This window comes from Bombina bombina, chromosome 5 (assembly GCF_027579735.1).
Source record: "Bombina bombina isolate aBomBom1 chromosome 5, aBomBom1.pri, whole genome shotgun sequence".
Classification (NCBI taxonomy): Eukaryota; Metazoa; Chordata; class Amphibia; order Anura; family Bombinatoridae; genus Bombina; species Bombina bombina.
In genome coordinates this window covers 550,979,723-551,005,411 of record NC_069503.1, presented here as the reverse complement: position 1 = coordinate 551,005,411, position 25,689 = coordinate 550,979,723, and the positions used below count along the sequence as shown (strand labels likewise).

At 40.4% G+C, this 25,689-nt stretch overlaps 1 protein-coding gene across 1 annotated transcript in view; it reads left to right on the top strand.

Annotated features, from left to right (window-relative positions):
• The window catches only part of GLB1 (galactosidase beta 1), an 821,644-nt gene that overhangs the window by 618,247 nt on the left and 177,708 nt on the right, over positions 1-25,689 (top strand). Inside the window, exon 12 of the mRNA XM_053714505.1 lies at positions 12,799-12,888. Within this exon, the coding sequence (XP_053570480.1) occupies positions 12,799-12,888 (90 nt within the window). The remainder of the gene's footprint in view (positions 1-12,798; positions 12,889-25,689) is intronic.

The following is a 25,689-nucleotide window of genomic DNA, read 5'->3' as shown; positions in this document are numbered from 1 at the left end:
TATATGTATTTTTTATACTTTAAAAAAAAAAAATTGTTTTCCTGAATGTAATGAAAACAGTTTGAAAAGAGAAAAAAGTGCAGCGATGCCTCTTGCAAATGTCTCTTTCTAATAGTTTAAAGGGACACTGAACCCAATTTTTTTTCTTTTGTAATTCAGAAGAACATGCAATTGTAAGCAACTTTCTAACTTACTCCTATTGTCAATGTTTCTTCGTTCTCTTTCTATCTTTATTTAAAAAAGAAGGCATCTAAACTTGTTTCTTGGTTCAGTACTCTGGACAGCAGTTTTTGATTGGTGGATGAATTTATCCACCAATCAGCAAGGACAACCTAGGTTGTTCACCAAAAATGGGCCGGCATCTAAACTTACATTCTTGCATTTCAAATAAAGATACCAAGAAGAAAAAAGAACATTTGATAATAGGAGTAAATTAGAAAGTTGCTTAAAATATCATGCTCTATCTGAAGCATGAAAGAAAAAAATTGGGTTCAGTGTCCCTTTAAGATTGAGATACAATTAATAAACTTTCTTTTAATTAATCTCAAGGTGATTAGACTTTGTGTTGAGATGTGTGTAATCGTTGTATACATGCACAAGACCAAACAAATGCACACTTTTATCCATGGTAACTAAAATATTATTATAAACGCTCTTTAATTAACCATTCAGGCCTAGATTACAAGTGGCACACTATTGAAAAAGGCAATAACAATAACCAACAGGCAAAAATAAATCAACCTGAGACAACTGCCTGAAGGACACCCTACCATAGGCTTCTTCATAAGAAGCAAGAACATTAATATGGTAGAAAAAATATGCAAAGCAGACCAAATAGCTGACTTGCAAAAATTGATCCACTGATAAAACATTCTAAAAACACAAGAACTGATGACTGGTCTGAAAAAAATAGCAGAAAGTGATCTAGGTGGAGGCTGACCTGCCTCCAAGAAAACTATATAAATCAAAAGCTTTTGCCAAACCAAAAAAAACAGCAGACATTCTCTGAAATTCCTAGAACCAGCAAAAGAAACAAACTAAAAGTTTACCTGAAAACCTAAGTAGTATAACACTTCAAAACTGTAACAGAATCCAAGACATTAAGAGACCACTATGAATAACAAAGCAGAAACAACAATGTCCCAACTTATAAAGTCAGAAAACTTAATGTTAGGGTTAGGGGAGGTGTGTGGAAAACTTTACTGAAGCAATGAAATGAAAACAGCAGGTAAAGCAATTTGAGATCATATCCCAACTTCATGATAATTACTAAAAGTATTGTTGACAATATACTGGTGTTGAGAAGTAGGAAAAGAATACCTTGGGTATAATAAGTACATGTCTCTTAACAACCACAGGCTACCCAGCAGGCACTTTTGGTGGGAATTCATTAGAAGGTATAATAAGCACAAGTCTCTCAACAAGCACAGGCTACCCAGCGGGCACTGTTGGTGGGAATTCTTTAGAAGGTATAATAAGCACAAGTCTCTCAACAAGCACAAGCTACCCAGTGAGTACTGTTGGTGAGTATTCTTTAGATGGCCAGGAAAGAACAACTGACACAGCTTGGGAAATAAGATGAATACGCACCAGTATTAGCGATCTCAGTTTGACTTTCAGGATGCAGGTAAGCATACACAGGTATAGAGGTATCACAGTAGAGATGCTTGGTTTTCAAGAGCAAGGTAAGCATACACAGGTATCACAGCAAAAATGCTTGACTTCAAATGCAAGGTAAGCATACAAAGGTATCACAGTAGAGATGCTTGGTCTCAGGACCAAGGTAAGCATACACAGGTATCACAGGAGAGGTTCTTGGTTTCAGGATCAAGGTGAACATACTCTGGTATCACCGGAAGGGATCTTGGTTTCAGGATCAAGGTGAGCATACTCAGGTATTGCAGGAGGGGATCTTGGTTTCAGGATCAAGGTGAGCATACTCAGGTATCCCAGGAGGGGATCTTGGTTATCACTGGAGGGTTTCTTAGTTTCAGGTTCAAGGTGAGCATACTCGGGTATCACAGGAGGGGATCTTGGTTTCAGGATCAAGTTGAGCATTCTCAGGTATCACAGGAGAGGATCTTGGATTCAGGATCAAGATGAGCATACTCAGGTATCACAGGAGGGGATTTTGGTTTCAGGAGCAAGGTGAACATGCACAGGTATCACAGGTATGCTTGGTCTCAGGAGCAAGATCAGCATACACAGGTATCAAGGTAAGTATGCTTGGTCTTAGAAGTAAGGTGAGCATACACAGGAATCAAGGAAGTATGTTCTGTATAGGGCAATAACTCAGCCCAGATTAAAGGGCTGATTGAGCTTTTATAGGAACTCCCACATCTGCGCCCTCCAGGTGGGAGTTCCTATAGTCAATGACTGGCCCTTTAAATCTTTGCAGCACGCAGCTAGAGAGTTGCAGCCACAGCTGCTAGACAGACTGCCGAGAAGGACAGCTGCAGGCTACGTGTTTGTCGCGGCCAGGGGGATGAAGGTACGAGTCCTGACACTTAACCTTATCCGAAAAAAAGAAAAAAATGAACACCATAAAGAGTAGAAATCTCAGCTAAAATATCTCAGATGAAATAACTAAATTAAACAAAACTTCAAAAGAGCATAGGGCCAAAAGAAATCCTCAAGACAAAATGCAGAAAACAAAGTTAAATGTTAACATCCCCATTAAAAGAGCTCTCACCCCTTATGGAAAAAAACTCTTAAAAACTTTAAAAATCACAAGTACATCTTGCATCCAGATAGCACACTTGCAAAGGGAGGCGCGTGTCAAACTTAAGTCATTAATAGGTGATGGCTCCAAAAAGTACACAAACTATCAATCCGACGCACACAAACCCAAAGGCCAACGTATGTTGAAAAATGTATGCGCCTGAAAAAATAAGCAGGCGTCAAAATAAGTGTGTGAAAATGCAGAAGCGTCGAAAAATGACATGGATAATAATAACCATATTAAAACTTTAAAGGGAGAAATATCAAATAACAACACATATATAACTGTCCCAAGGCTGTGTACTATATATGAGAATATATATAGTTATAACCTAAGCGGTGTATCGAGTGCCAAATAAATAAATGTATAGTACTTGCACAAAGGCACTCTGATACTGGAGGAAACGGGTAAGAAGCCAAGACCAGTGCTGAAACATAACAGCAGAGGAACTGGAATAGGAGTATATCTATGAACCAACAGACAGAGGCAAAGGACAAGTTCCTATGACCCCTATGAAAGGCTTGTGACTAAAGCCCCGATGTTCAAAATGCTATGAGGCGGCGAAATATTCCAAGTGATCCGCAACTATGTAAAGCGAGCTTGTCACAATATTCCAAGCTCTCGACATAGCCACATCGCAGAAAGGCATTTACTATACATGCCATTGGTGGGCGATGCTGGCTTAAGCAACACCCAGCATCGTCGCATACTCTCTTGACCTTTCTCCTTACCCATACGAAAAAAATCTGCTGCATCTTTCTCTCGCACAGCCCTTTCAAATTCCTCCACTTTCATACTGTGTATGCCTGAAATTGTCTGTCTCACCAATTACGCAGTTTGTGAATGCATATTATTCAACAGATGTTGCTCATAAAATTGCCCTAAATCTCCTTGTGTCCCTAAACAACATTCCTGTCTCCAACAGTCACCAAATCTTTTCATAAAGTCAGACACCTGTTCACCTTGCCTCTGCTTACACGCACCAGCTTTCGTGATATCTTTGCGATCACCATGCTGACCTTTAAAAAATTCCTCAACTGCCACCCACATGTCATTCACAATTCTAAAATCTCTCCACACATACTCACTACCTTCTGCATTATCATACTTAGGGTCTAAGTACTGATACACACTAGGAAAATTCACATCTGCATATTTGGTGATCACATTTAACAGAAACCTATAATCAGGACCTCCCAGACACATATCGTTTGTGACCCTTTTAAGATAGGTAATTGCTCCCATTGGGTGCTTCACAGGGTCAGGGCATTTCAGTGCCCAATCCATCAAATGCTCTGAGTCAGGGGGTCTAATCATAGTTTGTTTACCTATAATTACAAACGGTGCATCTTTGACAGTGTCTGCGTTCTGCATGTGTGATCTTGTGTGCTTCCCTACAGGGCTATGATCACTTACAGCTTGAATCTGTCTTGGCATTGGTAAGGCTAACATATCCTAACAACAAGAAAGCCCGCAAACAGTTTGTTGAAGACAAGCAGACTAAGGACATGGATTACTGGAACCATGCCCTGTGGTCCGATGAGACCAAGATAAACTTATTTGGTTTAGATGGTGTCAAGCGTGTATGGTTGCAGCCAGGTGAGGAGTACAAAGACAAGTGTGTCTTGCCTACAGTCAAGCATGGTGGTGGGAGTGTCATGGTGTGGGAGTGTCATGGTATGGGCCTGCATGAGTGCTGCCGGCACTGGGGAGCTACAGTTCATTGTGACATACTGAAGCAGAGCATGATCCCCTCCCTTTGGAGACTGGGCTGCAGGGCAGTATTCCAACATGATAACGACCCTAAACACACCTACAAGATGACTACTGCCTTGCTAAAGAAGCTGAGGGTAAAGGTGATGGACTGGCCAAGCATGTCTCCAGACCTAAACCCTATTGAGCATCTGTGGGACATACTCAAATGGAAGGTGGGGGAGCGCAAGGTCTCTAACATCCACTGTGATGTCGTTATGGAGGAGTGGAAGAGGACTCCAGTGGCAACCTGTGAAGCTCTGGTGAACTCCATGCCCAAGAGGGTTAAGGCAGTGCTGGAAAATAATGGTGGCCACACAAAATATTAAAATATTGACACTTTGGGCCCAATTTGGACATTTTCACTTAGGGGTTTACTCACTTTTGTTGCCAACGGTTTAGACATTAAGTGTGTTGAGTTATTTTGAGGGGACAGCAAATTTACACTGTTATACAGGCTGTACACTCACTACTTTACATTGTAGCAAAGTGTCATTTCTTCAGTGTTATCACATGAAACAATATAAAATATTTACAAAAATGTGAAGGGTGTACTCACGTTTGTGAGATACTGTATGTATGTATATATATATATAAATATAAATATGTGAATATATACGTGCATCAATCTATACAGATATATATAGGAATATCTATTTTCCCCTATGTGAAGAACATTGGAATGTCAAATATTTACAGTAAATACACAATAAAAAGCAATATTAAATATGATTAAATATTCTTAATATTAGGTAATTGAGTAGAAAGGGCTGCAAAGTGTATGTATATACAGTATGTGTGTGTGTGTATATGTGTATATATATATATATATATATATATATATATACCACATTATACCACATAATTACACATATTTAGACGTGTATATGTGTGTGTGTATTTATATGAATATATATATATATATAGTTTGTGTATATATATATATATATATATATATATATATATATATATATATATATATATATATATATATATACACATACACCCAGATTACAGACATTTCCATTTAAACACCTTGTAATATACCATACAGGTGAAACTCAAAAAATTAGAATATAGTGCAAAAGTTCATTTATTTCACTAATGCAACTTAAAAGGTGAAACTAATATATGAGATAGACTCATTACATGCAAAGCAAGATAGTTCAAGCCGTGATTTGTCATAATTGTGATGATTATGGCTTACAGCTCATGAAAACCCCAAATCCACAATCTCAGAACATTAGAATATTGTGAAAAGGTTCAATATTCTAGGCTCAAAGTGTCTCACTCTAATCAGCTAATTAAGCCATAACACCTGCAAAGGGTTCTTGAGCCTTTAAATGGTCTCTCATGGGAAAGACTGCTGACCTGACAGTTGTGCAGAAAACCATCATTGACACCCTCCATAAGGAGGGAAAGCCTCAAAAGGTAATTGCAAAAGAAGTTGGATGTTCCCAAAGTGCTGTATCAAAGCACATTAATAGAAAGTTATGTGGAAGAGAAAAGTGTGGAATAAAAAGGTGCACAAGCAGCAGGGATGACCGCAGCCTGGAGAGGATTGTCAGGAAAAGGCCATTCAAAAGTGTTGGGGACTTCACAAGGAGTGGACTGAGGCTGGAGTCAGTGCATCAAGAGCCACCACACACAGACGGATCCTGGACATGGGCTTCAAATGTTGTATTCCTCTTGTCAAGCCACTCCTGAACAACAAACAACGTCAGCATCTTACCTGGGCTATAGAAAAACAGACCTGGTCTGTTGCTCAGTGGTCCAAGGTCCTCTTTTCTGATGAGAGCAAATTTTGTATCTCATTTGGAAACCAAGGACCCAGAGTATGGAGGAAGAATGGAGAGGCACACACTGCAAGATGCTTAAAGTCCAGTGTGAAGTTTCCACAGTCTGTGTTGATTTGGGGAGCCATGTCATCTGCTGGTATTGGTCCACTGTGCTTCATTAAGTCCAGGGTCAACGCAGCCGTCTACCTAAAAATTTTGGAGCACTTCATGCTTCCTTCCGCAGACGAGCTCTATGGGGATGCTGACTTCATTTTACAGCAGGACTTGGCACCTGCCCACACTGCCAAAAGCACCAAAACCTGGTTCAATGACCGTGGGATTACTGTGCTTGATTGGCCAGCAAACTCGCGTGACCTGAACCCCATAGAGAATCTATGGGGCATTGCCAAGAGAAAGATCAGAGACATGAGACCGAACAATGTATAAGAGCTGAAGGCCGCTATTGAAGCATCCTGGTCTTCCATAACACCTCAGCAGTGCCACAGGCTGATAGCTTCCATGCCACGCCGCATTGAGGCAGTAATTGCTGCAAAGGGGGCCCAAACCAAGTACTGAGTATATACAGTATGCATGCTTATACTTTTCAGAGGTCCGATATTGTTCTATGTACAATCCTTGTTTTATTGATTGCATGTAATATTCTAATTTTCTGAGATTGTGGATTTGGGGTTTTCATGAGCTGTAAGCCATAATCATCACAATTATGACAAATCACGGCTTGAACTATCTTGTTTTGCATGTAATGAGTCTATCTCATATATTAGTTTCACCTTTTAAGTTACATTAGTGAAATAAATTAACTTTTGCACGATATTTTAATTTTTCGAGTTTCACCTGTATATCTTTGAACCCATATAACGTTTTCTTTCTAATGGCTGTGAGAGTCCAGGACCTTACTTTTTGAATTATATCACCTGGCCACTAGGAGAATGCAAACACACCCCATCAGAGCTTTAAGTATCCCTCCCACTTCTCTCGCTTTTTCCCAGTAGTTCTTTGCCTCTTCAAGGAGAGGGCAAGAATAGAGGTGCAATGAAGATTAATCATTTCATCCCTCAGTTACTAGAAGAGAGGGATTAGAAGGATACTTGTAGCACTGGTGTCACTGGGAAGTTCCCAAGCCTCCTTTAAGTGGAAGGTGTCATTTTTCCCTATACAGGTTCCAGTTGTCAGTTAGTCTACTCTAGAGGACTCTTAGACAATAGAGGATTCAGTGAATTCCTGTCCCTAGTCCAAGTTCTAACTTTGCTTGGGTTGCATAGAGTCTTTAATGTTTATTAATAGGACTTGGAGTCTCTCAGACTTATACATCAACTGGTACTGCAGGGGAACCGGTGGCACATTTTTCCTTCAGCTCCAATAGAGTATCTGGGCACTGAGAACCAAGCATCTCTCCAAGCATCTTGTACATCAATACTCTTTTATGAAGACCGGTAGTTCACTCAACAATGCACTGCAGTGTTAGAGTGACACAGTGCAGCCCTGGGTTCAGGACAGTACATTATGCAGACAAGCCGGCCATAGTTTAATGTTGTGGCGGGGAGGGGTTTAAACACTTTGGTGTGCATTTCCACTCACAGCATCTCTTCAATTGTGGAAGAGCAGACATGTCTGACAGGGCTACACTGCAATTCATGGCAGACCTTCCAGATCTACCCCAGATGTTTTCTAAGTGTTCTTAGTTTAACTTTGACATATTTTTAAGGGACAATTATCTTTATTGTTGTGGGTCATCATGGAGCAATTTGAAACTGTTTCCGCTGTAATTATCATGGTAGAAGTGGATACTCCAGAAATTGTTGTCCCTGAAGAGAAGATAAATGTTTGTAAATTAGGGACTGTATAGCCACCTGCACAGCTGTGTATTACTTGTTTAGTGCCTGTTCGTCATTCTCAGGCACCCATCACTTCTTCTGTGGTAGTACTGCTGGTTTGTGTTTCACAGGCTGGGGTGACTGACTTTTACTCCTGGATTTAAAAATTCTTTACAGTCTGTAGTTTGAGGCCATGGCGGTTCTCCCTCCTCCAACCAAGCGCAAGCATACATTTAAACACTTAGAGTCAGAATCTTCTCCAAAGAGTGTCTCTTCAGCTCATCTTGCTATAGATTCTCAGGTGGAAGCTTCTCTCTCTTAGGGAGAACTTTCTTCAGAAGATTCTGTTTCTGACTCAGACATGGAGCCTGAGGATGCCATGTTTCAATTTAAAATGGAACATTTGCGCTCCTTATTAATGGAGGTTCTTAAGACCTTAGGCGTTCAAGAGTCTAAGCCAGTGGAGGATAAACCTGTACAAAAGATTGGTATGATATTCAGAATATCATACCTAAGCTGATCTCTGAGATAATTGAGAAGGAATGGGAAAAGCCTGGGGCATGCCTTTTACCTCATCTACATCTTTTAGAATACTTTTTCTTGTACCTAACCTAGAGTTGTGGGTTAATAACTCCAAATGTGGATGGATAAGAGAATTACCATCCCTTTGAAGGACAGTACTTCCTTCAAAGGTCCCATGGACAGGAAAATAGTATGTCTAAGAAAGGCCTATATGCAGGATGGACTAATATTCCAACCAGCAGTAGGATTTGCTGCTATGGCAGGAGCTACTGCTTTCTGGTGTGAATCCTTAAATGAGCTGATCTCTAAAGAACCCCCTTTTGACAATATTCTGGAGCGCATTCAATACCTGAAGAGGGCAAATGCTTTTATCTGTGATGCAGTGTTTCACATTGTTTGTATCAATGCTAACAATACAGTCTTAGCTGTTCTGTGTCAAAGGACTCTGGCTAAAATCTTGGTCAGCAGACATGGTTTCTATTCAAGGTTATTATCTCTTGACTTCAAGGGGAAGAACCTGTTTGGTCCTGAGTTAGAGTCCATTATCTCAATAGTCACGGGTAGAAAAGGAGCTTTCTTACCCCAGGATAAAAGATCTAGGCCTAAGGGAAAGGCCAGCATTAAATTTTCCTTTCGCCAGAACAAGGGTCAGAAGTCAGACTCCCCTCAACCAACAAGTCCAAGCATGCCAAGAAATCTTCCACAGATATGGGATATGTTTCTCGTGCTCTTCGAAGAAGGTTATTCTCTTTCATGTTTCCAGAAGACCAGAGATGAGGTCAGCTTTCTTAAGGTGTGTGAAAGACCTAGGAGATCTGGGAGTAATTGTTCCAGTTCCTGTGGCAGAAAAATGGATTTATTCAAATCTTTTCATAGTTCCAGAAAAAGGAGGCAACCTTTCCGACCCATTCTGGATCTAAATATCTTGAACAGGTTTCTGCAGGTACGTTCTTTCAAAATGGAGACTATAAGTTCTATTCTCCCCCTGGTGGTTCAGGGTCCATTCACAGTTTTCTCTGATTTGCTTTCCTAAACAAACATTATTAGTTTGTAGCCCTTCCTTTTGCATTTTCACCAAGGTCTTTGGTAAGCTACTTTCTGTAATAAGGGCACAGGGAGTGTCAGTGGCACCATACATGGACGATATATTGGTTCAAGCTCGATCTTTACATTTGGCTTGTCTGCAAGCTCGCTGTAGCATTGCACTAAAAAAAAATGTCCCCCAATTACCCCTAAAATTAAAGGGATACTAAACCCAATTTTTTTCTTTAATGATTCAGATAGAGCATGCAATTTTAAGCAACTTTCTAATTTACTTCTAATGTCAATTTTTCTTTGTAGCCACCAAAATGCAAGCACTATCTAGGGTGCTTAAACTAAAATTGGGCTGGCTCCTAAGCTTTACAGTCCTGCTTTTCAAATAAAGATAGTTAGAGGACAAAGAAAAATTGATAATAGAAGTAAATTAGAAAGTTGCTTTAAACTGCATGCTCTATCTGAATCATGGGGTGCAGAAAGAAGGCGCTGGTTAACTACGGATCCTCTCTGTGTATTCACTTGCGCTCCACTGTCTTTGTGCTTTCCATCAGGAGAAGGATACTCGTAGTCAGAAGATTGTGCTGAGATATCTTTTAAGACACCGTATAATGGTGTGTAAATACTCACAGCTTAAAATCTGGATAAACGGCTCCCAGATGTGCAAAGAATGGACTTCACCAGCTTTCTCATATAAAAGCAATATTTATTATGCCCAACACGTTTCAACGGACCCAGTCTTTTTCAAGAGCTTTCACAATTTTAAAAAGTGCTCCTTTCTGCACCCCATATCTTCCAAACAGGCTTCAGGAGAGACACTGGGAAGCAGCGGTTCAATAACTGAAGGAAAGTGTCAATCCATGCTATATGTACCTTTGTTTTTAAGTGTATAATCTATCTGAATCATGAAAGAAAAAAATTGGGTTTAGTGTTCCTTTAAGTGTAAGTTTCCATTATTAAAAATAGTAAATGTAGCATCTTTATTTTTTTTTAGGAATAAATGCACAAAGCAATTTTAAGGGGTTAAAGTGAGCGGATGTGGGGTGTTAGAAAAAAACTGCACTGAAAAGTGCCTTTACATTGGGGACTGTGTTGGTACTTGAAATATATATGTTTATGCATATATACATATATATTTGTGTTAATATGTGTATATACACATATAAACACATAAATATATATGTATATATTCATATATATTTACCCTTTGCTGCCTATCGCTGCACGATTTGCCCCCTTCACTGCGCTAGGATCTCTGCCGTGACTATCGGCATGAGAACGAGGCTCCATTTGGAGCCTATGGAAGCGCACTCTTGAGTGCAAAGCTTTCATACAATGCGAACACAAGGTTGCGTTTGCATTGCGCTGTACTTATAATACCAGCGCACATTTACTTGCACTGGTATTACAAGTGGAGAGCAAATATCCCACTCGCAAATGCGCAATTTTGCGCTCCACTCATAATCTAGCCCTTGGTGTTTCACCAAGATAATTCTGTGTTGCCCACATTCTTTGGTTTTCTCCCAAAGGTAGTATCTTCACAAAGCATCAATCAGGAGATTGTTGTTCCTTGTTCTGTCCTGACTTAAAATCATCTAAGGAACAGTTACTTCATAGTCTTGATGTCATTAGAGCTTTGAAATTTTACCTCCAGGCGACCAAGGATTTCTGTCAATCCTCTAGTCTCTTTCTGTTTTTTTCCGGTAATTGTATCTTTAATACACGGGCAAGTTTGTGGACTCTCACAATCAAGAAAGAAATGCACCTGATAAATGTCTTTCTTTCTTGGTCGAGAGAGTCCACAAAGCTGCCCGTGTATTATTCAGTGGTGGCAGTCTTTGGTTGAACTTCTTTACCCCAATTATATATTCTTTCTTCTTTTCTCTCTTACTGTGGGCTATACGTACTACTGGGAAAGAGAAGGAAGAGATACTGAAAGCTCTGATTGGGTGTATTTGCTGCCTCCTGGTGAAGTATTCCCAATAGTAAGGTCTAAGACTCTCACAAACAGGAAAAAAAAAAATGATCAGGAAAACATAAATTAGTTTTTTTAGAATATTTATATGAATACTTTTTATCAGATAGTGTATATATCAGTGTAACTCTTTATTTGAATGTTTTTATGTTGTGTTTGGTGCTCATTTTTTAATCCTCTCACGTGAGGTCTTCAGTCGCTCTAACCCGACAAAATTAAATTATATTGCAAATTAAAGTGATGGTAAACTTCAGCTATATGTAATCTTTGCCATTAAACAATTGATGTGCACCTTTTTTTTTTTTATCATCTATCCGTGGAAAGGGTTAAATCCGTGCCTATATTAAAGTGAAATTCAATCCTAGCGTTTGTAAAACTATTGAAACAAATAAAGGGGACTTTCATTCATGAAGTATAAGATACTTCATGCAGAAAGCTCCTTTATTTGTTTCAATCGATTGCCGTTCTTAGCTGCTACAGCAGCCCACGGCTAAAACAATTTTTTGCTAAGAGGTGAAGTTTTCACCTCTTAGCCAATAGCCGTGCAGTAAATCAGCTAAGAACAGCGATCGATTGAAACAAATAAAGGAGCTTTCTACATGAAGTATCTTATACTTAATGAATGAAAGTCCCCTTTATTTGTTTCAATAGTTAATCCTAGCGTTTGTACAACGCTAGGATTGACTTTCACTTTAATGCTTCTATTACAATTATATGCCTGCCCACAATCTTAAAGTCTGAAATTTATTAAAGTCTGAAATTTACCATAATTTTAAATCTGAGATCGAGCAGACGCATTTACTTTCCACTTGTAATACCGCGCTAAAGTTACCATGGTTGTGATATTGATATTGCAACTCATGCTACGTCTAGTGCACCACTTGTAATCTAACCCTATGTATGGAATAAAAATGTATTTTTTCCATTTTATATGGTGTAGATTTCTACAATAGAAAGACATTTTCTAAAACTGCTTGGCCTTCTGTACAAAATAAGGTATGAAAGAAAAATGTGTGTAAATGCAATGAGTGCTAAATGACACCTCAGAGTTCTGAAATAGATCAGCACTGAAGGGATTAAACATACTTCTCCTCTTAAATATAGGACTTGCTAGTGTAATTGTTTTTTCTTTTACTTAATACAGGAGTTTTATTGTTTGCATATGTTTTCTTTTTACAGGTGACAACGTTAGTTGATGCTCTGAACATACTCGCTAAGTATGGTGCAATAAAAAGTTTATACCCTTTAACTTTTGACCAAATTAAACAGGTATGGCGTATTTTGTTTAAAGTTAGTCATTTATTGAATGTGCTTCCATATATCCCTTCTTTTGATAATAGTATTAGTGGTTGATGATATTTCTTTCCTAAGATATGGTCTACGGCTTCATCAATTACTGTTGGGAAATACCACTCCTGGCCAGCAAGAAGAGGCAAAGAGCACCACAGCAAAGCTGTTAAGTATCGCTTCCCTTCCCACAATCCCCAGTCATTCTCTTTGCCTTTGGTGCAAGGAGGAGGTGAAGTTTTGGTGTCTGAAGAACAAAATTATCTTCAATCAAGATTTTATTATTTTAGAATTTTAGAAAGCCAAAGTAGGTTTGCTCTGATCTTTCCCTCTCAAGATTGGGTCTAGCCATACTCCATGTTAGTCTCTTCAGTAGAGCAGTGGTGGTTTTAAAGCAGTTAGGAACTTGTGAAGTGGGCTTTGCTGCGTTTTCCTAACATGTTGCTGCCCTGGTATAGAAAGCCTAAGTAGGTTTACTCTGTTCTTTCTCTTTCTACAGGTCTCTGTGAGGAGTGGCTTCCTCTCATACCATGTAAACTGTCCTCCTGCTGGACGGCCAGACTGCAGGAAAGTGCCTTTTGTCTTCTGGGTATGGGAGACTGTGCACTTAACTAGCTGCTATTTTATCTGGGACACATAATATCCTTGGTAAGGATATTTTCAGGCAGAGTGCAGGCACTGCTTTTTGGTGACTTTAGAGACTTGGGGTATCTACTTTTGTTTAGGAGATTAAGTATATCCCCCTTTATTATTCTGGGCTGATTTAAGGACACATATTCATTTCCCCCCAGAGCTGTTTCAGCAACTGACATGCTGCGTTGCGCTCCGTGTAAATCGGTATTTTAATGTTTTTTGCATAGTTTCGCAGGATCTGGTATACAGATCTAGTGGAGATGTATTTCTTCCACCTTGGTGATTGCTCCTGAGGAAGGACCTTCTAATTCAGGGTTCATTCTTTCATCCAATTTTCGTTTCCTCTGTGGTTTTCTGCTTGGAGATTGAATGCTTAGTTCTTTCTAAGCTTGGTTTTTCTGAATCAGTCATTGAGACCATGATTCAGGCTGGCAAGCCTGTTACTGGTAACTTACTATAAGGTATGGCGTAAATTCCCTGATTGGTGTGAATCCCAGGACTACTCTTTGAAGTAGGGTCAGGATTCCTAGGGGTTTTGCCCTTTCTCCGGGAAGGTCTGGAGGACAGTTTGTCAGTCAGTTCTCTGAAGGGTCAGATTTCTACGTTATCCTTTTTTACACAAGTGTCTGGCGGATGTGCCAGGCGTGTAATCTTTTTGTCAGACCCTTGTTGGTATCAGGCCTGTGTTTAAGTCTGCTGCTCCTCTTGGAGTTTTAACCATTGGTTTTAAGGTCTTGCAGCGGGCTCAGTTTGAGCCATGGCATTCAATAGATTTTAAATATTTTTATCTTGGAAGTTTTCTTTTTTTGCTTTGTTTTCTGCTTGGAGAGTTTAGGTACTCTCGGCTTTGCAGTGTGATTCGCTTTATCTTATTCCGGATAAGGCAGATTTTTTTCCTAAGTGGAAATTTTGTTTGGGAATTTGTTGTTCCCTCTCTATGTCCTTATTCTTATATGTTGAGGAATGTGTGTGCACAATTTGGATGTTGTACATACTTACTATTTTTTCTTCTGTTTTTGTTTGTTTTCTCTGTATCAGAAGACTACTGCTACTTGTCTCTGGTTGAGAAGTTTATTTTGATTGTTTTCAGACTGCAGGGCTGCAGTCTCCTTGGAGAGTTATGGCTCATTACACGAGGGCTGTCTCTTCATTTTGGATTTTCACAGATGAAGATTCTGTGGATCGGTTTTGCAAGGCTGCAACTTGGTCTTCCTTGCATACTCTTTCAAATTTTCCGAATCTGCTTCGGCTGAGGCTTCTTTTGGGTGAAAGGTTATTCAAGCAGTGGCGCCTTCTGTTTAGGTCTGCCTGTATTGTCCCTCCCTATTCATCTGTGTCCTCTAGCTTGGGTATTATTATTCCCAACAGTAATTGATGAAGCCATGGAACTCACCATATCTTAGGAAAGAAAACACGATTTATGCTTACTTGATAAATCTATTTCTTTCTGGATATGGTGAGTCCACGGCCCCGCCCTTTATTTCAAGACAGTTGTTTTTTGACTAAGCCTCAGGCACCTCTACACCTTGTGTTACTCCTTTTCTCCAACATAGGTGTGTCCGGTCCACGGCGTCATCCTTACTTGTGGGATATTCTCTTCCCCAACAGGAAATGGCAAAGAGCCCAGCAAAGCTGGTCACATGATCCCTCCTAGGCTCCGCCTACCCCAGTCATTCTCTTTGCCGTTGTACAGGCAACATCTCCACGGAGATGGCTTAGAGTTTTTTAGTGTTTAACTGTAGTTTTTATTATTCAATCAAGAGTTTGTTATTTTGAAATAGTGCTGGTATGTACTATTTACTCAGAAACAGAAAAGAGATGAAGATTTCTGTTTGTATGAGGAAAATGATTTTAGCAACCGTCACTAAAATCCATGGCTGTTCCACACAGGACTGTTGAGAGCAATTAACTTCAGTTGGGGGAACAGTGAGCAGTCTCTTGCTGCTTGAGGTATGACACATTCTAACAAGACGATGTAATGCTGGAAGCTGTCATTTTCCCTCTGGGATCCGGTAAGCCATGTTTATTACGATTGTAAATAAGGGCTTCAAAAAGGGCTTATTAAGACTGTAGATTTTTTTTGGGCTAAATCGATTGATTATTAACACATATTTAGCCTTGAGGAATCATTTTATCTGGGTATTTTGATATAATAATATCGGCAGGCACTGTTTTAGACTCCTTATTCTTTAGGGGCTTTCCCAAAGCATAGGCAGAGCCTCATTTTCGCGCCGGTGTTGCGCACTTGTTTTTGAGAGGCATGGCATGCAGTCGCATGTGAGAGGAGCTCTGATACTTAGAAAAGACTTTCTGAAGGCGTCATTTGGTATCGTATTCCCCTTGGGGCTTGGTTGGGTCTCAGCAAAGCAGATACCAGGGACTGTAAAGGGGTTAAAGTTCAAAACGGCTCCGGTTTATTTTAAGGGTTAAAGCTTCCAAATTTGGTGTGCAATACTTTTAAGGCTTTAAGACACTGTGGTGAAAATTTGGTGAATTTTGAACAATTCCTTCATGTTTTTTCGCATTTGCAGTAAAAAAGTGTGTTCAGTTTAAAATTTAAAGTGACAGTAACGGTTTTATTTTAAAACGTTTTTTGTACTTTGTTATCAAGTTTATGCCTGTTTAACATGTCTGAACTACCAGATAGACTGTGTTCTGAATGTGGGGAAGCCAGAATTCCTATTCATTTAAATAAATGTGATTTATGTGACAATGACAATGATGCCCAAGATGATTCCTCAAGTGAGGGGAGTAAGCATGGTACTGCATCATTCCCTCCTTCGTCTACACGAGTCTTGCCCACTCAGGAGGCCCCTAGTACATCTAGCGCGCCAATACTCCTTACTATGCAACAATTAACGGCTGTAATGGATAATTCTGTCAAAAACATTTTAGCCAAAATGAACACTTATCAGCGTAAGCGCGACTGCTCTGTTTTAGATACTGAAGAGCATGACGACGCTGATATTAATATTTCTGAAGGGCCTCTAACTCAGTCTGATGGGGCCAGGGAGGTTTTGTCTGAGGGAGAAATTACTGATTCAGGGAACATTTCTCAACAAGCTGAACCTGATGTGATTGCATTTAAATTTAAGTTGGAACATCTCCGCATTCTGCTTAAGGAGGTATTATCCACTCTGGATGATTGTGACAAGTTGGTCATCCCAGAGAAACTATGTAAAATGGACAAGTTCCTAGAGGTGCCGGGGCTCCCAGAAGCTTTTCCTATACCCAAGCGGGTGGCGGACATTGTTAATAAAGAATGGGAAAGGCCCGGTATTCCTTTCGTCCCTCCCCCCATATTTAAAAAATTGTTTCCTATGGTCGACCCCAGAAAGGACTTATGGCAGACAGTCCCCAAGGTCGAGGGAGCGGTTTCCACTTTAAACAAACGCACCACTATACCCATAGAGGATAGTTGTGCTTTCAAAGATCCTATGGATAAAAAATTAGAAGGTTTGCTTAAAAAGATGTTTGTTCAGCAGGGTTACCTTCTACAACCAATTTCATGCATTGTCCCTGTCGCTACAGCCGCATGTTTCTGGTTCGATGAGCTGATAAAGGCGGTCGACAGTGATTCTCCTCCTTATGAGGAGATTATGGACAGAATCAATGCTCTCAAATTGGCTAATTCTTTCACCCTAGACGCCACTTTGCAATTGGCTAGGTTAGCGGCTAAGAATTCTGGGTTTGCTATTGTGGCGCGCAGAGCGCTTTGGTTGAAATCTTGGTCGGCTGATGCGTCTTCCAAGAATAAGCTACTTAACATTCCTTTCAAGGGGAAAACGCTGTTTGGCCCTGACTTGAAAGAGATTATCTCGGATATCACTGGGGGTAAGGGCCACGCCCTTCCTCAGGATCGGCCTTTCAAGGCAAAAAATAAACCTAATTTTCGTCCCTTTCGTAGAAACGGACCAGCCCAAGGTGCTACGTCCTCTAAGCAAGAGGGTAATACTTCTCAAGCCAAGCCAGCTTGGAGACCAATGCAAGGCTGGAACAAGGGAAAGCAGGCCAAGAAACCTGCCACTGCTACCAAGACAGCATGAAATGTTGGCCCCCGATCCGGGACCGGATCTGGTGGGGGGCAGACTCTCTCTCTTCGCTCAGGCTTGGGCAAGAGATGTTCTGGATCCTTGGGCGCTAGAGATAGTCTCCCAAGGTTATCTTCTGGAATTCAAGGGACTTCCCCCAAGGGGGAGGTTCCACAGGTCTCAGTTGTCTTCAGACCACATAAAAAGACAGGCATTCTTACATTGTGTAGAAGACCTGTTAAAAATGGGAGTGATTCATCCCGTTCCATTAAGAGAACAAGGGATGGGGTTCTACTCCAATCTGTTTATAGTTCCCAAAAAAGAGGGAACGTTCAGACCAATCTTAGATCTCAAGATCTTAAACAAGTTTCTCAAGGTTCCATCGTTCAAGATGGAAACCATTCGAACTATTCTTCCTTCCATCCAGGAAGGTCAATTCATGACCACGGTGGATTTAAAGGATGCGTATCTACATATTCCTATCCACAAGGAACATCATCGGTTCCTGAGGTTCGCATTCCTGGACAAACATTACCAGTTCGTGGCGCTTCCTTTCGGATTAGCCACTGCTCCAAGGATTTTCACAAAGGTACTAGGGTCCCTTCTAGCTGTGCTAAGACCAAGGGGCATTGCTGTAGTACCTTACTTGGACGACATTCTGATTCAAGCGTCGTCCCTTCCTCAAGCAAAGGCTCACACGGACATTGTCCTGGCCTTTCTCAGATCTCACGGATGGAAAGTGAACGTGGAAAAGAGTTCTCTATCTCCGTCAACAAGGGTTCCCTTCTTGGGAACAATTATAGACTCCTTAGAAATGAGGATTTTTCTGACAGAGGCCAGAAAAACAAAACTTCTAGACTCTTGTCGGATACTTCATTCCGTTCCTCTTCCTTCCATAGCTCAGTGCATGGAAGTGATCGGGTTGATGGTAGCGGCAATGGACATAGTTCCTTTTGCACGCATTCATCTAAGACCATTACAACTGTGCATGCTCAGTCAGTGGAATGGGGACTATACAGACTTGTCTCCGAAGATACAAGTAAATCAGAAGACCAGAGACTCACTCCGTTGGTGGCTGTCCCTGGACAACCTGTCACGAGGGATGACATTCCGCAGACCAGAGTGGGTCATTGTCACGACCGACGCCAGTCTGATGGGCTGGGGCGCGGTCTGGGGATCCCTGAAAGCTCAGGGTCTTTGGTCTCGGGAAGAATCTCTTCTACCGATAAATATTCTGGAACTGAGAGCGATATTCAATGCTCTCAAGGCTTGGCCTCAGCTAGCGAGGGCCAAGTTCATACGGTTTCAATCAGACAACATGACAACTGTTGCGTACATCAACCATCAGGGGGGAACAAGGAGTTCCCTGGCGATGGAAGAAGTGACCAAAATCATTCTATGGGCGGAGTCTCACTCCTGCCACCTGTCTGCTATCCACATCCCAGGAGTGGAAAATTGGGAAGCGGATTTTCTGAGTCGTCAGACATTGCATCCGGGGGAGTGGGAACTCCATCCGGAAATCTTTGCCCAAGTCACTCAGCTGTGGGGCATTCCAGACATGGATCTGATGGCCTCTCGTCAGAACTTCAAAGTTCCTTGCTACGGGTCCAGATCCAGGGATCCCAAGGCGGCTCTAGTGGATGCACTAGTAGCACCTTGGACCTTCAAACTAGCTTATGTGTTCCCGCCGTTTCCTCTCATCCCCAGGCTGGTAGCCAGGATCAATCAGGAGAGGGCGTCGGTGATCTTGATAGCTCCTGCGTGGCCACGCAGGACTTGGTATGCAGATCTGGTGAATATGTCATCGGCTCCTCCTTGGAAGCTACCTTTGAGACGAGACCTTCTTGTTCAGGGTCCGTTCGAACATCCGAATCTGGTTTCACTCCAGCTGACTGCTTGGAGATTGAACGCTTGATCTTATCGAAGCGAGGGTTCTCAGATTCTGTTATCGATACTCTTGTTCAGGCCAGAAAGCCTGTAACTAGAAAGATTTACCACAAAATTTGGAAAAAATATATCTGTTGGTGTGAATCTAAAGGATTCCCTTGGGACAAGGTTAAGATTCCTAGGATTCTATCCTTCCTTCAAGAAGGATTGGAAAAAGGATTATCTGCAAGTTCCCTGAAGGGACAGATTTCTGCCTTGTCTGTGTTACTTCACAAAAAGCTGGCCGCTGTGCCAGATGTTCAAGCCTTTGTTCAGGCTCTGGTTAGAATTAAGCCTGTTTACAAACCTTTGACTCCTCCTTGGAGTCTCAATTTAGTTCTTTCAGTTCTTCAGGGGGTTCCGTTTGAACCCTTGCATTCCGTTGATATTAAGTTATTATCTTGGAAAGTTTTGTTTTTAGTTGCAATTTCTTCTGCTAGAAGAGTTTCAGAATTATCTGCTCTGCAGTGTTCTCCTCCTTATCTGGTGTTCCATGCAGATAAGGTGGTTTTACGTACTAAACCTGGTTTTCTTCCAAAAGTTGTTTCTAACAAAAACATTAACCAGGAGATTATCGTACCTTCTCTATGTCCGAAACCAGTTTCAAAGAAGGAACGTTTGTTGCACAATTTGGATGTTGTTCGCGCTCTAAAATTCTATTTAGATGCTACAAAGGATTTTAGACAAACATCTTCCTTGTTTGTTGTTTATTCCGGTAAAAGGAGAGGTCAAAAAGCAACTTCTACCTCTCTCTCTTTTTGGATTAAAAGCATCATCAGATTGGCTTACGAGACTGCCGGACGGCAGCCTCCCGAAAGAATCACAGCTCATTCCACTAGGGCTGTGGCTTCCACATGGGCCTTCAAGAACGAGGCTTCTGTTGATCAGATATGTAGGGCAGCGACTTGGTCTTCACTGCACACTTTTACCAAATTTTACAAGTTTGATACTTTTGCTTCTTCTGAGGCTATTTTTGGGAGAAAGGTTTTGCAAGCCGTGGTGCCTTCCATTTAGGTGACCTGATTTGCTCCCTCCCTTCATCCGTGTCCTAAAGCTTTGGTATTGGTTCCCACAAGTAAGGATGACGCCGTGGACCGGACACACCTATGTTGGAGAAAACAGAATTTATGTTTACCTGATAAATTGCTTTCTCCAACGGTGTGTCCGGTCCACGGCCCGCCCTGTTTTTTTTAATCAGGTCTGATAATTTATTTTCTTTAACTACAGTCACCACGGTACCATATGGTTTCTCCTATGCAAATATTCCTCCTTAACGTCGGTCGAATGACTGGGGTAGGCGGAGCCTAGGAGGGATCATGTGACCAGCTTTGCTGGGCTCTTTGCCATTTCCTGTTGGGGAAGAGAATATCCCACAAGTAAGGATGACGCCGTGGACCGGACACACCGTTGGAGAAAGCAATTTATCAGGTAAACATAAATTCTGTTTTTTCTCCATTTCCCTTTGGTCGAATGACTGGGAATTGTGAGAAGGGAAGTGATACTTAACAGCTTTGCTGTGGTGCTCTTTGCGTCCTCCTGCTGGCCAGGAGTAGTATTCCCCAACGGTAATTGATGAAGCCGTGGACTCACCATATCCGGAAAGAAATAGATTTATCAGGTAAGCATAAATCGTGTTTTTTTCATTTAAAGAAAGGATTGGCCATTAAGAAAACCTAACACCAACAAACAAATGCTTATATTAACAATATTCTGTACTACTTCTTTATGTAAAATTGTTTAGAATCCTTAAAAGGGAAGTGTACTCCAGAATTTGTATTGTTTAAAAAGATAGATAATACTTTTATTACCCATTCCCCAGTTTTGCATAACCAACATGGTTATATTAATATACTTTTTAGCTCTGTGATTACCTTGCATCTAAGCCTCTGCAGACTACCCCTTATTTCAGTTCTTTTGACAGACTTGCATTTTAGCCAATCCTAGGTAACTCCACGGGCGTAAGCACATGAAATAGCGCTGTCTAGCTGTAAAAAAACTGTCAAAATGCACTGAGATAAGAGGCGTCCTTCAAGCGCTTAGCATTGTCCATTATGATACTTAGATGCATACTTTTCTATCTAGTAGTTATTGACTTCCATATATACTGTATATAATCACTGTTGCAGGTTGTTTTTTTTAAATAGACGTTAACATATTAATCCCCCCCCCCAACATACTGAAACATTGAATAGGCTAAAACACTACCTTCTATGTTATGTGCACATGAGCATGCACATAGTAAATGATTAGTTAACTGTTATGTGTTATAATGTATATTATATTGATTATGCATGTCTTTATCACTTTGACTTATGCAGTGTATTGTTTTTTTTTATTTTGCCATTGATAATTTTTCTTTTTGGCAATTGATCATTTTTCTTTTTGGCGAGGTCTGTCTGATGTCACTTCTTCCCTGTTACATCTTCACCACAGTCTGTTATATGATGGTGGTATTCAACAGTTTGTCCAGTCTTTCTAACTGATTTTTTGTATTTTACAATGGTGCTATTATAGTATTATTTTTCACATGGTAATCCAATCTAATAGGAGTAGGCAAAACATCTAACATAAGAGTTTTAATGCCTCCCACAGTGATGGTGAAACTTGAAGGGCTGATCTTCGGGTTGTTTGAAAAGGGTTTTCTAACCGATCTGAGACCCATTATGCTCCTCACAAAACCTAAAATCAGGGTAGCGGAGTGGACAGGAGTTCAGCCAGGCAGTGAAAATCTTCTTACAGTGTGGAGATGCCAGCCACCTGGGGGAAATGTGGGCATGTCCACCAACCCCTGTTCTACAATGTGCTGCTCCTTACAAATCATTGGCACTGTTTGAACTGCCTTGGATGGGCTTGTCTACTCAAAGCAGTCTTCTGCAGCTAAGGCGAGCACGTTAGATAAAGGTGCTGACAGGTAAGTACCATGCACCTTCATAGTTCATAGGATATTAGCATATTGATGTACACGTGTTTCACATAGCCTGGACACAGTTACATACAACAGATAACACTACATAGAGTTTTTGGCATGTTTACAAAACAACATAAAATTGAGGTACTGTTACTTTCAATTTACTTCTATGAGCTTTAGCGCACACTGGAGTCCTGGTCCTCACGTTCAGCAATCTTTCAGACAGTCAAATTAGTTTTCTACTTTTAACAGAAAATTAATTGCAGGCTTTATATATTAAGTTTTTTGTGCCAATATAATACTTTCACTTCTCCATCCCCTCGCTGAGACTGGTGTCCATCTTGCTGACACAAATCTAATTCTCCTCAGAGCATTAGGAGTGGTAAGATCCCGTTATAAAATTAGAGTTGCCCACATTTCAGTTTCATTAATCTTTTATTGCCCCAGACTGTTTTTTTTTTTTACACTTTACAAAATAAAAATTAAATGCACAATTATAAACATTACAAACGTTGTCTGGTACTTAAACAATAGATAATGAAGCTTCGGTTCAGGCTGTCATTTTTAATATAGGAGGAGGTGAGGGGGAGGCCTATTGTGTCGGGCATCGGTTCCCTTTTTGAGCACCTCTCTAGTTGGGTTGAATCATTACTACAACCAATGGTCTTCCAGCTCCCTTCTTATCTACGTGACACCAAACACCTGGTGTCTAATTAAGATAGATTAAAATGGGATTCCTCAAGTTCATGGCTCACAATAGATGTGGTGGGTCTTTACTCGGCCATCCCACACAATTTGGGTTTAGAAGCAGTAGCAGATTCACTAGAGTATTATAGTAATTATGATCATCCACTCAGGATGTTTATATGCAGAACTTTGGATTTTCTTCTGACCCATAACTTCTTTTGTTTTGAGGGTGATTTTTATCTCCAAAGATGTGGGACCGCAAAGGGTGCTAAATTTGTGCCAGCATACGCCAACATATATATGGGATGGTGGGAACGGTCCCACGTCTTTGGAGATCAGGGTCCATTTAAGGTTAAGATTAAAATGTACAAACGTTGAATTGAAAAGGAGAGCCACTAACCATACCCCCATATACATCCCTCTGACTAACACTGTACTCTGAGGGGAAAATGGGCCTCAACATTGACTGAAAGCCCCTTTCACTGAAAAATCATATTCACATCTTCATTCTTCACCTTCCTCCAGTGGAGGTACCTGTAAGGTGGGAGGGGTTTATAGATCTTTTGAGGTTTGTGAATCTTTGTCTCTTCCTAAACATTGAGGGGGATGTTATTAACTTTTGGAAGCGAAATTAAAATATAGGCCCCAATGTTTTTGGTGATACTTTTGTGTATATAGCTTTTTGCCTCCATACTGAGTACATGTTGAGATAAACCCATAGTTTTAAATCCTAATGAATAAATATATATCTACATTCACAGTTTGTATAATCTTTACAAGAGAGCAAGATTGCTTATATCTAATACTCAATGGTTATATGTTTGTGTGCATAGCCCTTCATTCATATATTGAGTATATGCTGAGATAAGCCCACAACTTTACGTCCTTATGAATGAATAAATATATATTTATGATCACTCCTAATTTTTGTGGCATCTATAGTCTCTATAAGTGAGCAAGGCTGCTTATACCCACTATTTAATGGCCACAGGCTTATAAGGCATATAGGTAGGACATAAAGAATAGTAATATATTCAGTAACTATCCAGCAGATTAGATGTATAGTATACATACTTACCAGTTTTGTTTCACATCTAATATATATTTTTGTGGTAAACCAGGAGTTAAATCTCCAACACAGTTCAATTAGTGTAATTAATGATTAGCGAATAAGATTTCAGCTTCTCCCATAGCCAATTTGGCTACAGCATATTTAAAGAGGGCAGCTACAGTTTTTTATTATGTCTATGAATAAGGCCAGGGGGCCGAAACGCGTAACACGTACATGGATTAGCTGATATTATTATTTTTGGGATTTTAAGCTTGTGTGTATCTTTTGGAATAAACTATACCTTTTAACCAAAAGCGCTATTTGTCTTAACTCGCTGGTGTTTCATGCATTTTGTCATTTTTAAAATATATATATATATTTTTTATTATTTTATTGACCAGTTTTCATGAATATACATAGTAATGAAATAATATACATAAACATGATGTTCCTCATTTGTATACATTCTGTTATTACTACTGGTGTTTCTTTTTTTTTGACGATAATAAGTTTGTATGCAGTCATAGGTCCAACAATATTTGCACAGTAAATGCAATAAGCATGTCTATAGGGACAATCAGATGAATATGATGTACATAAACAGGCTCCCCTAAAATTAGGAAACCTTTTAAGGTAAACAGAAGTTATTATCGTAACTTAAATGCAAAGACTAGTACAGTACAATACCCAAAAACATTATAGAAATATTATAATGTCCTTGAAAAGTCAGCCGGTATTTACCATTTAACAAACTTCTTCTGATAACCCAAAGGGTTAGATGCAGTGCGCGTCTCCAGGCGGGGCCAGCAACCCCCAAAAATAGAGAGTAGAGGGGTAAAAGATGGGACGGGGGTAACAGGTCACATATCAAGGGGAGGGCGGGAGGAGGGGTAGGAGGGGGGGCAGATGAGGGCCTTTAGCTGAATGACAGATTCGGATAGGGTTGTAAGTTAAATTTTACTGTAGGGGGTACCTAGGGGCCTCGTTATGCCTATCTACTTGTCTGCGATCTTCTTGATATACAAACCAGGGCTCCCAAATCTGCCAATATAGATCCTCTTTGTCTAAGCTATAGTAAAAAAGTAAAAACTTTGTTCAATTTTGGCATATACCTGAATTATAGGGGTTACAGCTGTAATGTCTGGGGGTTGAGCCTGCTTCTATGCTCTAGCTATCGCCAGTTTCATGGTTGCGAGAACAAAGACTATCAATTTAGTGTCAGGGTTTTCTTTCATGTAATTAGCAAGAGTCCATGAGCTAGTGACGTATGGGATATACATTCCTACCAGGAGGGGCAAAGTTTCCCAAACCTCAAAATGCCTATAAATACACCCCTCACCACACCCACAAATCAGTTTTACAAACTTTGCCTCCTATGGAGGTGGTGAAGTAAGTTTGTGCTAGATTCTACGTTGATATGCGCTCCGCAGCAGGTTGGAGCCCGGTTTTCCTCTCAGCGTGCAGTGAATGTCAGAGGGATGTGAAGAGAGTATTGCCTGTTTGAATTCAATGATCTCCTTCTACGGGGTCTATTTCATAGGTTCTCT